The 14774-nt window shown below is 40.6% G+C and overlaps 1 protein-coding gene across 1 annotated transcript in view; it reads right to left on the reverse strand.

The window, feature by feature from the left end:
- RNF175 (ring finger protein 175) overlaps positions 1–14774 on the reverse strand; it is a 35405-nt gene that overhangs the window by 15614 nt on the left and 5017 nt on the right. Inside the window, exon 2 of the mRNA XM_026499503.2 lies at positions 3707–3861. Within this exon, the coding sequence (XP_026355288.2) occupies positions 3707–3861 (155 nt within the window). The remainder of the gene's footprint in view (positions 1–3706; positions 3862–14774) is intronic.

The following is a 14774-nucleotide window of genomic DNA, read 5'->3' on the forward strand; positions in this document are numbered from 1 at the left end:
AGAGCCCCTCCCCTAGCCCTGGGATGGAATCACCGGTGAGCCTCAGGCTGGTTTTCTCCTGCTATGTGGATGGGTCCTCTGTGTATCCCAGCATGTACCATGACCACTCTTAAAGCCTTTTCTTCTTCCCACAGGGTCGAAATGGAGAATGGGGAAAGAAAGGAAGGGTATAGATGATCTAGAAGGGAGCCCCATACCCTGTTTGTTTCCCTTATCCCTGGCAGTAAAAGCCCTTAGAGATCTACAGAAGGGGCCACGTGGCTACTTCATGCCTGGGAGGATGTGGGAAGTGGCTGGGAGCCCAGATCCATTGCGCATGTGCCACAGGACAAGGTTGTAACCACTGGAGCAAGAAGAGGGGGTAGAAGGAGAAGGAGCAGCTGCGTGCTATCCTTGGTGCCCAGAGAAGAGAAAGGGGGTGGCTGGACTGTTGCTCCCAAGCAGGAGGCCCTGTTTGCCTCTCAGCTCTTAACCCGAGCTTCACAGAAGCCCTGTTCCTGCCTTTCACAGCGCTCTTCACTCAGAGTCGCACTCCAGAGACTTTACCACACCGTCTCACCTCCAACCTCTGGAGCCCTGCCTCCAACTCTCTCACCTCCCCCAGCTTCTTCCCTGTTGGAGTCATTGCTCCAAACGCTTAAGTTCTACGATATTACTGATGCCATGTTTGGATGGTATTTTAAAAGACGCCCACTTCACTGAGTTCTAGTCAGAAGGGACTTTCTGAAACATGATGCTTTACATGGGGGCTGGTGGGCTGGCTTGAGTTGTCATTGACATCATTTCTACGGTGAAAGGCTTCCCCACTTCAGGAGACTCACTAGCCGGGCTAGCACTAGTGTGTGCCACGCCTCCTCCTGCAGGTGTAATCCCGCCGCGTGGGAGGGGTCGGCCGTGGCTAGTTCTGTGGAGCCCTAAACGAAAACTTGCGTGGACTGCACGAGGTGGAGCAAGTCGCTCTGAGCCTTTGTCATCTCTAAAAGGGGTCAGAGAGGGTTTTGGCGGGTCTTTCTGCCAGAGTGACTCCTTGGGCTGTCGGTCCTCGATTTGCTGGTGCCTAGCAGTTTGGATCACTGCTCAGTGCAGCCCGGTGGAGGTGGAAGTTTTTGCTGCTAAATGGGGTGACAGTGGGGGGAGCGACCAGCTCTGAGAGGCCTCCCCTCCGCCCCTACAGCTCCCACCAGCACCAGAGTGGGGGTCCTAGAACTCCACACGTGCTCCAACTCGACGCACCCTCTCTGCACCTTGAGGGGCCCCTCTCAATGTTGTGCCAGTCCCACAGGTGTTCCTGACTTTTTCAACTGCGGGATGTCTCTGCGCTACGCAATTTGTTGACGCCGTGAAGGCACAGCGTGCTGTTGAGAGCAGGGCTTTCGCATTCTGGTAGTCGTTGGTATGGTTCTGGGCTCCCCCACCCCGTGACTGCCTGTGGGGCGCTGGCCACCCTATTCAGCATTTCTTCCTACGGATTGCCCCATTTATAAAATGGGGATGACAACGCTAGCTCCTATGGTAGTTCTGAAGATTATGCGAGATGATGTATTCATGTTCAAAAGACTCAGAAGATTCAATGCTCAGTCTATCACATAATTATTACAGATGCGTTAGATTTTCCGAATCCCCTCCATCCCCAAATCTTCCTGCTTAGTGGGGGTACACGTTTCTAGAGCACTAGCATCCAGAACTCCCTTGCTACTTTGATGACAACTGGAAGGCAGAGAAACCAGATTAGGAATCGTGTCGGTGCTTCAGAGCAATCTTCACAAAGAGAAGCTTGGCCTGGAATTGATGTGGCCAAGCCTAGCTCTTTTGGCCAGTTGGTGGCCTGTTTTTGAGCCTGACCCTACTGCAGTAGAGAGGAAACTTATTCCCCTTCTCTGTTACTCTGAGCAAGGGCTTGGTATACTGTGGGGGAGGAACAGCTGGATTGTAAACGGGGACCCCTCCCCTTGGCTTTGCCTTTGCACCATGCTGATTGGCGCCCACCAGTTTTCTCAGCCTGTAATGAAATCCTGTTTCCAAATGGAAAATAGCTAAGAAGTGACTTACCTATAATATGATTAAACAAAGATCCATAAAGATCTTTAGGGCCTACTACCTCTCATAAACAGAAGCTTCTTTATCCAGACTACTTTTCTAGCAAAATGGGATCCTAATTAGTCTTTCCCATTGTCGTCTCTTCCAATGGTGGCTAGGTCTTTCCTTAAATGTTAGTGGGACATGCTGGCTGGCAGGCTCTGCCAGGGCTCAGAGCTTGCAGGCAGGAGAAGCAGAAGTGGGTGCACCGCGGGCACGAGCCCCTGGCCATCTGCGATAAATGAGGTATGAGGGGTAACGAGACAGCATTTGCAGATTCCTTGCCGTGAAGTTCCTGTGCATTGAATGAGCTGACGTCCACAGAAATACTATGTTTAACTAGGGTGATTCATTCTACAGTTCAGAAGTGAACTAGTCTCACTGAAATACAATATAGATTATATCCAGGGAATGAAAACAAGTACATTTTGGTTTATCTAAAATTTGGATCACTTTCACAAGTCTTAAATAACTGACAACATTTTTTGAAGAAGGAGAAAGTGTGCCATATGTCTATGTGCTGATGGGCAAGCCAGGCCATACAAAGGCTGTCTAAAACCCCAAACTGGTTTGACAGGTGTCCTAACACCACCCCAAAGCTCTTCCTACAGTGGGATTAAATTAAAATATCAACCTGAATTTATTTATTTGTATACCAATCTTTTAAAAAAATTATTTATTTTTTTAAGCAATCTCTACATCCAACGTGGGGCTTGAACTCATGACCCTGAGATCAAGAGTCACATGTTCTTCCGGTTGAGCCAGCCAAGAGGCCCTTGAAGATTAATCTTTATATTTATTTATCCGACTTTTCTCATTGCATACTTTTTCTTCTCCAAAGTAGAAGGAAAAGTTGGTATTTGTCTCTCCTACTTTTTTAGAGGATTAAGAACAAACATCGGAATGGCTAATCATAAAAACATTTCACAGGAGATTAGGATTTATTCTTCAACAAAGATACAAATTTGACATTGTCCTATTACTATGTAGCATGTTACACATTTTCACTATCCCATTTCAGTTTTATCTAGATTCAGATTCGATCTTATCTAGAGAACAAGGAGAGCGAAAGAAAACTTGGGGGCACATTATGAGATTATAAGCACTTTGGAAAGATTTGTAGATATGATGGAATTACAGAAATGCCAAGAGGCTGGCAATGGTAATTAAGATGATCACTGGAATATTAAAGCCTCATTTGTTATGAGAGGAGTAAGTTGTCCATTGCTTATGATTTATCCGACATAAAACACATACGTAGTTGTTAGAAATACAAACATCTCACTCTTGCTCTATTATAAAATATGTGTAACCCAACTTAGAAAGGAGTCAAACAAAATGCTAAGCTAAAAATAAACATGCAAATAGTACTCTAGAAAGTTTAAACAATACTTCAGTTCTCTTTCTTCTGGCTTTCATCTGAATTAATAAATGTTACAGGGCTGTCTGAATCGCCGTTAAATAATAAACGTGAACTAACCGCAGTATAGCTAATCTCTAAATAGTTTTGCTACTGAAGGCAAAAGAAGTGTAATGCCCTCCTTCCCCACCCGGGAAAATGGAATTAGAGTATACTTCTTAGTGCTCACAATAAAGAGGATGTCAGGGAAGGAGCGAATGAAATACATACCGTGGTGTTCTCCCTGAGAGGGGTTTTCGGGTAGCTCTGAAGAGGATGTAACTGGTAATAACTGAGAACATTCCCCACATAGACAGAAACCGCCACCAGTAAAGTTTTATCGTGAAATAGAGAGGGACAACCCACATCTGCAGCAGTGTCACCAGCTGTCAGAAAAATGAAGAGAAAGGCGCTTTCAATGACTGAGGGCCCAGAATGTCATGTCCACTATGAAATGATTCAGAAGCCACTCTGGGGGAAACCACTTCCACCATCCCATCTGTAACATGGCTCACCATGCAGCTGTAAGCTCTTCTATACATGCGAGGTTTGGGAGGGACTTGGTATGATCATCGGAAAATTCAAATGGGAAAGAACCCAACATATTCATTTTTCTTTTACCTCTTTTTGCCTGGATATTTCAGATAAAAGCAACTTTGGGCTTCAAAAGCTATGTGACTTTGGTCAAACGAGCCCATTTTTGTTGTAACATTGGGGATAACAATGCCTGCCCTGCCTGCCCGTGCTGACTCAGGTGGGGATCAAACCATCACAGATGGGAAAGTGCTCTGGAAACAGTATGTAATACAGGGACACAGGGGGCTGTTTTCTCTATCATGAGCACATGCACAAATGCACAGGAATGTCAAAGGAGGAAATGACGTCACAGCAGCTTCTGGGAACTCTTTTGCCTGCTGCCCCAGCGTACCCTGCAGGGTTAATTAACCCTGGAGTCCTAACTGTGGGGTTCTCTCACCCCCATCTTTTTGCTTCTTGCCTTTCCTTTTTAGGTACTGGTGCTTTTTCCAGGCAAGCCAAGATGTGGAGTCAACTCTTTCCTGTTCATCTGTGTGTAACTCCTTGAGGCCTGTGCCACAGATCCAAGCGCCAGCGGCCTTCAGAGGGTTCAGTTGGCTGGTCCCAATCCCATGTGGCAGAAGCAGGAGGGATTGAGCTGCTGGCTTGTGGCTCAACTTGATACAGTGACCACAGTGACACGCGCATTCCGTAGATCAGGCTGAATACCAGCTATCCCCTCTCTTAACGAAAAGCAGACAGGTTTAAGCAACAGCCATAACCTCTGATCTTTTATGTTTGATCACATGCAGACAAACCACTTATGATTTGCTCAGCACCAATGTAAGAGGGGGACGGCAAAGGGGGTTTGTCTCAGGTGTGGACGTTCATTGGTAGTGGCACCTGGCAATGCTCTGTGGAGGAGGATTCTGAGCCCGGGTCCTGGTGTAAAGAGAACAGTGATTGGTTCATTATGTCTGCCAGTAAATGCGGGAGTTGTTAGAGCACGCGTTTCATCCATTTGTCGTCTGAATAGAACAAAGACTGATGTCATTTCTTTATTTTTATTTTTATTTTATTTATTTATTTTTACTTTCTTCATCCTTGTGATAAAAGGAGGCAGCTGAGGAAAAAAAAAAGCCTCTGGATATATTTTTGGGTCCTTTAACAAGGTCTCAGTTGTAATAGCCTTAAGGTGAAGAACCAAAATTGTGTGATAAGACTTCAAGATGTCCATGAGAAAGAAAAGACCACAGCCATTCCTCTTTCCACATCACATAAGAAGACATTTCCGAGGTTTTTCATTTTTTTTGTTGCTTCATCCCCATAAACAACCTGATCTGAAGTCTTCTGAGAGTTGCCCTAAATCTCTGGGAGGACACTAGGGCTGTTACTGAACATATGCGCGTGAACAAAAATACACATGGAGCCAATCTGACGGGATATCTGCAGAGTTTGCGGGAAAAAATATCCCTATAACCTCCTTCTTTTGTTTTCAAACTCCAGGCAGTACTTTCAGGGAAGAGTATTCTTTACTCGGGCCTGAATTAGTCAGATACAGACTTGCCTCCTTTCACCAAGCTTCGCAGATACTGCGTTTTTGCAGATGGAAGGTTTGTGGCAATCCTGCGTCCGGCGCGTCTATCGGGGCCATGTTTCCAGCAGCCTTTGCTCGCTTTGTGTCTCTGTGTCACATTTTGGGAATTCTGGCAACATTTCAAGCTTTTTCATTATTATATTTGTTATGGTGATCTGTGATCAGTGATTCTGACTCACTGAAAGCTCAGGTGACGTTAGCATTGTTTTAGCAATATTTTCTAATTCAGGTATGTACATTGTTTTTAGACATAAGGCTATTACACACTTAATAGACTACTGTATAGTATGAACACAGCTATGATATGCGCTGGAAAACCAAAAAATTCACTGGACTCGCTTTCTTGCGAGACTTGCTTTATTGTGGGAGTCTGGAACTGTACCCGCTGTATCTCGGGGGTACGCTTATAACTGCTCTAATTTTCCATCCTACCTTGCGAGTGTGGTTATAGTGAATACATGAGTTAGCACCTTTATTTATGAAGTCAAGATGAATATATACCTAAATAGGACAGACAGGCTTTACTTGAGGAAGTAGAATACTGTTCCCGGGGGCCAGAAACCACATACTGAGTAAGACGCGACATAGGGCTTCGTTAGCGCTCAGCACTGGCAACCGTGACCCTCCGCTATTGATAGTCACGGTGTGTGGTGCCTTAAAAGATCACAGCAGTATTTGGGTCATTTATTTCCTATAGCTGATTTTGGAGATAGTTATTTATGATAAATGATGTTTTCTGGCTTTTTAAGTTCATTACTTCTGATATTAAAAAAGGAAATGGACATGAACTCCATCTTTCAAAATCTGATCATCTGTCTTTTGCATTTTTCATCTTTCTGTCTTAACAGTTTGATTCATCTTGAGCTCTGGGTGTTGTATGTAGGTGATGAATCACTGAATTCTACACCTGAAACCAACATTGCACCGTCTGTTAACTAACTAGGATTCAAATAAAAATTTGGAAAAAAAAAACCAATTAGATTCATCTTTACATTTCCCCCATAAAAAGGCTGAATTTTTAAAAAACATTAAGAGTCAATTCATTTTAATTCAGCAAAAGTACCCTGTCTCTGTATTTTTTTTTTAAGATTTTATTTATTTATTTGACAGAGACAGAGACAGCCAGCGAGAGAGGGAACACAAGCAGGGGGAGTGGGAGAGGAAGAAGCAGGCTCATAGCGGAGGAGCCTGATGTGGGGCTCGATCCCATAACGCCGGGATCACGCCCTGAGCCGAAGGCAGACGCTCAACCGCTGTGCCACCCAGGCGCCCCTCTGTCTCTGTATTTTATACTTTAGATCATAAGCCAAAATCCATTTCCTCAAATCCATGGAGTTATAATCTATAATATTTTGGAGCAATGATTGGAATATATGTTTATAATACTAGCTCTCCTTGTGAATCTATAAGTACAACCCATTTCTAGAAGATCCCAAATTTCTCTTACTTGATGCCTCGGTTTAATTAGCAGTCCATAACAATGTTCAAATGTATAGACACACTACTTTTTAAAAATAGGCCTGAGAGATCAGAAATAAAAGAAAAGCAAAAAATCATTATATTAGGAATGCAAATATGCAGTTTCTTAACTCTCTTGAAAGTGTATACCCAGTGCCATATTTTCTCAACATGTAAGGGGAAAGGTCAGAAACGTGCATTATGAATTCAATAATTGTAGAGGTCATTTTGAAACGAGGGCCGCATTTCGTATCAATTTAAAAGATTATCAATTTCCAGGGCAGTTAAAACTTCTCATTTTTAATAGCAACTGCCATATATGAAATGTAGGAATTTGGTGCCTCATAAATAAATACACGAAATATGTGAAATCGAGGTGCATGCATGCAAAGGAGGAGGCCTGGCAGCTGGGACACATTAATAATGCCAGAGGGGTCACCATCTGGGCACGTGCATATAAAACACAGCTGCATTCCTGGCGAAGGGCAGCTGGTGCATCTGGAGCACATCACCCAATATTCTCCCCACCCACACATTGTGGCAGAAGGAATTTCCTGACAAATCAGAGGCTGCCCAAAGGTACCACGCTTTTTCTTACAGCTCGGCACATAATGAATCTGAAAAGAATAGCAACTCAAGTCAAAACAAAGGTAGCTTTTTATTTGCCTCATTAGACAGAATGATGAATAGATCACACAACATAAAGAGAGAGAGACAGAGAGAGGGAGGGAGGGAATGGGAGGGAGGGGGGAGAGAAAGAGGGAGAGAGAGAGAGGAGGGAGGGAGGAAGTTATGCGATGCTCATTTCCTTTGCACGGCAAATCCCTAAGTATTTGCAGCCATGTGTCCATGTGTCCGTGTGTGTTTGTATAGGTGGAGGTGGTGCAAGAGCAAGGAGATGCCAGAGGTAAGCAGAAAATTATCATGTCACTAAATGACTCCAGGAAATACTGCCGCTAGTATTAGTACGAAGGCAATGAAGGAGTGTGGACATAAATCAAACGAGTAGAAGGATGGAATCTTGGCCTACGAAGGGCCATTAGAAATTCACTTGGTCCTTATTTCTATCTTCAAATCAATTCAGACTGTTGATTTTGCTCTTTAAATTCTTACGGGAGGTTCTGCAACGTTATGTATGCACGAAACTCTGTATTTGTGTGTTGCCTCATTTAAAAAGATGCAAGCAGGCATGAGGCTTTATTGGTACAGTAAGATGTTCTAGTGTTTCACAGCTATTAATCGGCAGGAAGTTGATTTAAATAGAGCAGTATTTCAATCTGTGGCGAATTATTTGCCGTGTGTTGAGGCAAGTTAACAGTGTGTCTGAAGCCCAAATTCTGTGTATGTAGTCATCGGGCCTTCTATTGATTTGAAGGGGAGCACAGGGATTCTTTTTTTGGCACGTTCCCCCCTATTTCCTGCAGATATGAAAAGTAGGAGATAGAAGAGAAGGTAGAGAGGGTGGTGTTGAATGAAATTTAATTTTTAATTAAACGCTGTTAAAAAAATGCTGTTAAAAGCATTTGGAAATAATTTAACTTTGAAGTTAGCCATGTCCACACCATATCAACACTATGAGCTGAAAACAAAAAATTCAAATGTCCAGATGCTCTGTCTCTATTGTACTAAAAATGTGACTATTTGGAAACATCCAGGTGTTTAGTAGTATTCCAAACAAAATAAGAATCTTCCACTTCTTATCCACTTTCTCTCTTCACTTTTTGACATCACATAGGCGCAGTTGATGTTATATGTTTAAACCCTGTTTTCTAAATCACATGTCTCCTTTGCTTTAAGTATTTATCATACGCTGCCCCTACAGACCATGGAACAGACTCTAAGACAAACTTAACAGTCACTTCAGAAGACAGACCTATTTGTTCAAAGCTGTAATCTGCAAGTGTTTTCAGCGTTTTGGATTAGTCCCCTCACCTCTGAAATACATGATCCAAATTATTCATGAAATAAGGTGAAACTAATACTATTCTATATATAGTAAATGATACCTTCAAGGTGTAAATAACTAAGACACATGGACACAGACACATGGACAAACTGGCTCCCACCACGTGCCATCAACTTCATTCAAAATGGTAAAGCCACTTTGGAAGTCAGTTCAGCAGTTCCCACAAAGCTAAGCATAGTCTTTCTACATGATCCAGTAATCACACTACTAGGTATTTACCCAGTTGAACTGAAAATCTACATCGACACAAAAACCTGCATGCAAATAGTTAATAGCGCCTTTATTCATAATTAACCCGGAACTGGAAGCCACCAAGATGTCCTTTATTAGGAGTAGATTAGCAAACTGTAGTATGTCCATACAGTGGAATATTAGTCTGCAGTAAAAGGGTATAAGCTATCGAGCCATGAAAAGACATGAAAGAAACTTGGTTAGACAAGCTAATATGAAAAGGCTGCATGCTGTAGGATTGCAATTATATAACATGCTGAAAAATGCAAAGCCATAGATCATTGGCGTGATCGTAATAAGATCATTGGCTATCAGTGGCTCAAGGAGGGAAAAGGGAAGGACAAACATGTGAAATGGGGATGCTAGGGCTGTAAAATTGACCTGCATGATTCTGTAATTGTGGCTACAAAATTGTATGTGTTTGTCAAATCCCATTGAACAGTACAGCACACACAGCAGAGGTGAAGGCATGCAAGTTTTAAAAAATTCATTGAAGAGATTAGAGAATCCTCGGTAAATGCAGATGGTGACATGAGGCTCTTAACTGCATCCCAAATGTATGAAACAGCCTCACCGAAGGAAATTAGTGGGGAAAGGTGCTGCTGTAAGTAACTCCGGAAATCAGAGGAGTCTGTAAGATTAAGGCAGTAGGAGCTGCACCCGTACGGGGTAACTTGTTGAGAAAAGTGTCCCATGGGAATACAGGTTAACAATTCCCATACTGCTATGTATCCTGTATTTCGAACTCCGGTTGTTCATTGCTAGTATATAAGAAAGCAACAGACTTTTGTATATGGGATATAACCACAACTTTGTTGTAATCAGTTATTAGTGCAGGGTTGTTTTTTGTTGTTGTTGATTCTTTGGAGTTTTCCACACAGTCATGTCATCTGCAAACAAAGATGCTTTTATTTTTTCCTTCCCAATCTGTATACATTTTATCTGCCCCCCCCCCTTTTCTGTCTTATTGCGGTAGCTAAGACTTAGAGTGCAATTCAAATAGGAGTGATGAGAGGAGACTTTCTTGTATTTTTCCTTATCTTAAGGGGAAAGCATCCAGTTTCTCACCATTAAGTGTAATACTAGCTGTTAGTTTTTTGTAGATACTCTTTATCAATTTGAGGAAGTTCTTCTCTATTTCTAGTTTGCTAATAGTTTTCATATGAATGGGTGTTGGACCCTGTCAAATGCTTTTTCCTATATCTATTATTATGATCATACAATTTTTCTTCTTAATGTTGACTGATTACATAAATTGATTTTTAATTGTTGAACCAACCTTACGTATCTGGAGTAAATCCCACTTGGTCATAATGTATACTTCTTCTTATACATTGTTTAATTTCATTTGCTAATATTTTGTGGAGGATTTTTACATTTAAGTTCATGAGAGATATTGGTATAATTTCTTCTTCTTGTAATGTCTTCATTGGTATTAGGGTAATGCTGGCCTCAAAAAATGAGTTCTGACGTGTTCCCTCTACTTCTACTTTCAGGAAGATTGTAAAGAATTGCTATCAGTTCTTCCTTAAACGATTGGTAGAATTCACCACTGAAATCATCTGGGCTTGGTGTTTCTTTTTTAGAAAGTTATTACTGACTCAATTTTTTTTGTTTTTGTTTGTTTTAGAGAGAAAGAGCGAGAAGAGTGCAAGCAGGGTTTGATGGGGGAGAGGGAGAGAGAGAATCTTAAGCAGGCTCCATGCCCAGTGCAGAGACTGATGTGGGGCTCGATTTCACAGCCCTGAGATCATGGCCTGAACTGAAATCAAGAGTCAAACCCTTAACAGACTGAGCCACCCAGGTGCCCTGACTAACTTTTTAGAAACAGATGTAGGCCAGAGGCAGGATGTATGGGGTGGATTAAATGGGTGATGGTGGTCAAAGGGTATACATCTTCAAACTTCAAGTTATAAGATAAATAAGTCTTGGGAATGTAATGTACATCATGGTGACTATAATTAACAATAATGTATATCTGAAAGTTGCTAAGAGAGAAAATCTTGAAAGTTCTCATCACACACAAAAAATTATAACTATGTGTGGTGATAGATGTTAAATAAACTTATTGTGGTAATAATTTCACATCATATGCATATATCAAATCATTAAGTTGTACACCTAAAATTAATGTAGTGTTATATATCAATTATATCTGAATAAAAAATAGATATAGGCCTATTCAGATTATTCATTTCTCCTTGTGTAAGTTTTGGTATTGTTTGTGTTTTTCAAAGAATTAGTCTATTTCATTTAAGTTATCCAGATTTGTGGGCATCTGTTCATAATATTCCATTATTTTCTTTTTATGTCCATAGGATCAATAATGGTGACTCCTCTTTCTCTTCTGATACTAGTAATTTGTGTTCTCTTATTTTTCTTGGTTTGCTGGCTAGAGCTTTACCAAATTTACTGACCTTTAAAAAAAGAACCAGTTTTTGGTTTCATTGAGTTTCTCTATTGATTTCCTATTTTTAATTTAATTGATTTCTGCCCTAATTTTTATTATTTCTTTTCCTCTGATGCCTATAAGTTTAAATTACTCCTTTCTTTAGTGTCCTAGATGTTTAATTTACTGATTTTAGATCTTTCTTCTTTTCTAATATATGCATTTAATGCTATAAATTTCCCTCTAAGCACTGCTCTTACTTCATCCCACAAGTTTTGATATGTAGTATTTTCATTTGATATGTAGTATTTTCATTTTCAAAATTATTTTTTATTGTCTCTTGAGTCCTTCTCTTTGTCTCATGTGTTGTTTAATCTCTAAATACTTCAGGATTTTTCCAGCTATCTTTCTGTTATTGATTTCTAATTTAACTTTTGTGGTCTGAGAGCATACTTTGTATGATTTAAATTCTTTAAAAATTTTTTTGGCGTGTTTTATGCCCTGAATGTGGTCTATCTTGGTGAATGTTTTATGTGAGCTTGAGAAGAAAGTGTACTTTTCTGTAGTTAGATGAAGTATTCTATAAATATCAATTAGTGCAGATGATGAATGGTGCTTTTCAGGTCAGCTCTATCCTTACTAATTTTCTGCCTCCTTGATCTACCAACTACTGAAGGGAGGGTGCTGAAATCTCCAACTAAACAGGGGATTTGTCAATTTGTCCTTACAGTTCAATCAGTTTTTGCCTTGCATATTTTGACATTCTCTTGTTAGGTATATGCACAATAAGAATTGTTATGCCCTTTTAAATAACTGACTCTTTTATCATATGTAGTGCCCCCTTTTCTCCCTGATAGTTATATCTGTAGTCTTTTTTTTTTTTTTTAAAGATTTTATTTATTTATTCGACAGAGATAGAGACAGCCAGCGAGAGAGGGAACACAAGCAGGGGGAGTGGGAGAGGAAGAAGCAGGCTCATAGCGGAGGAGCCTGATGTGGGGCTCGATCCCATAACGCCGGGACCACGCCCTGAGCCGAAGGCAGACGCTTAACCGCTGTGCCACCCAGGCGCCCCATATCTGTAGTCTTTTAAGAGTTTCTTGTCAACAACATATAATTGGGTCTGGTTTTTTTGTTTTCTTTCGTTTTGTTTTTTATTCACAGTGACAATCTGTCTTTAATTGGTATATTTAGACCATTCACATTTGAAGTGACTGTGGATATAGCTGGATTAATATCTACCATATTTGTAACTATGTTCTGTTTGTTGCATAGTTTTTTGTTTCTTTCTTTTCCTCTCTGCCCCCCTCTTTTTTTAGCCTCTCTGCCTTTTTAAAAAAAATTATAATATTTTTTTTATTATATTATGTTAGTCACCATACAGTACATCCCTGGTTTTTGATGTAAAGTTCGATGATTCATTAGTTGCGTATAACACCCAGTGCACCATTCAATATGTGCCCTCCTTACTACCCATCACCGGTCTATCCCATTCCCCCACCCCCCTCCCCTCTGAAGCCCTCAGTTTGTTTCTCAGAGTCCATAGTCTCTCATGCTTCATTCCCCCTTCTGATTACCCCCCTTTCTTTATCCTTTCTTCTCCTACCTCTGCCTTTAAGTGAGAATTTTATGATTCCATTTTCTCTCCTCTCTTAGTGTGTGTATTTTTAAAGAGAGAGCGAGAGAGTGCATGCAAGTGGGGGGGTGGGGAGCAGAGGAAGAGGGACAGAGAGAGAATCTTAAGCGGGCTCCATGCTGGCATGGAGCCCGACACAGGGATCAATCTCGTGACCCTGAGATCATGACCTGGGCCAAGAGCTGGATGCTTAACTGACTGGGCCACCCAGGTGCTCCAATTGTATATTTTTAAAAAAGTGTTTCAGTGGTTGCCCTAGAGTTTACAATATACATTTACAACTAATCCAAGTCCATTCTCAAATTATACTATTCTGCTTCACTGGTAGCACAAATACCAGCACAAATACCTTATAACACAGAATTCCCAATTCCTCCCTCATGTTTCTTATAATACTGCTGTCATTCATGTCATTTATCCATATACTACAATCACCCAATATGGCAGACCCTTGAACAACATTGATTTGAACTGCATGGGTCCACTTATACGTGGATTTTTTTTACAGTACTGTACCATAAATGTATTTTTTCCTCCTTATAACTTTCTTGATGACATTTTCTTTTCTTTAGCGTACTTAATTGTAAGAATACAATAAATAACATATAACATACCAAATACGTGTCAACCCACTATGTTACTGGTAAGGCTTCTGGTCAACAGTAGGCTATTAGTAGTTAAGTTCTTGGGAAGTCAAAAGTTATATGCAGATTTTCAACTATGTGGTGGGAGTCAGCATCCTGAACCCTCCTGTTGTTCAAGGGTCAACTGTACATTGTTACTATTACTGCTTTGAACAAATAGCTATCTATTTGGTCACTTAAGCATAAGAAATAAAGATTTTATTTTATCTTCGTTTATTCCTTTTCTGACACTCTTCATTTCTTTATGTAGACTTGAGTTTCTGACCTATATAATTTTCCATCTTCCTGAAGAACTTCTTTTAGCATTTCTTGCAGTCAAGTCTACTATTAATGAATTCCCTCATTTTTTTGTTTATCTGAGAGAAAAAGTATTTCACTTTCACTTTTGAAGGATAATTTCTCTGGATATAGAATTCTAGGTTGGTGGGTTTTTTCTTTCAATACTTGAAATAGTTCACTCTATTCTCTACTTGGATATATGGTTGGTGAAGAAAAGTCTGATGTAATACTTGTCCTTGTTCCTCAATAGGTAAGCTATTTTTTTCCTCTGGCTGTTTTAAAATGTTCTCTTCGTTTTTCTGCAGTATGAATTTGATATGTCCAGGTATAGATTTCTTGGTATTTGTTCTGCCTCTTCTCTGAGGTCTGTGGTTTGGTGTCTGTCATTAATTAAACAAAAATTCTTGGCCATTATTACCTCAAATATTTCTTCAGCTCCATTATTTCTTTCTTCTCCCTTTGGCATCCCAATTGGGGTATATTATGTTTTTTGGAACTGTTTTGAAGTTCCTGAATATTCTTGTTTTTTAAAATTCTTTTTTTTCCCCCTTTGGATCTCAGTTTGGGGAATTTCTACTAATAT

This window comes from Ursus arctos, unplaced genomic scaffold, assembly GCF_023065955.2.
Source record: "Ursus arctos isolate Adak ecotype North America unplaced genomic scaffold, UrsArc2.0 scaffold_11, whole genome shotgun sequence".
Taxonomy (NCBI): domain Eukaryota; kingdom Metazoa; phylum Chordata; class Mammalia; order Carnivora; family Ursidae; genus Ursus; species Ursus arctos.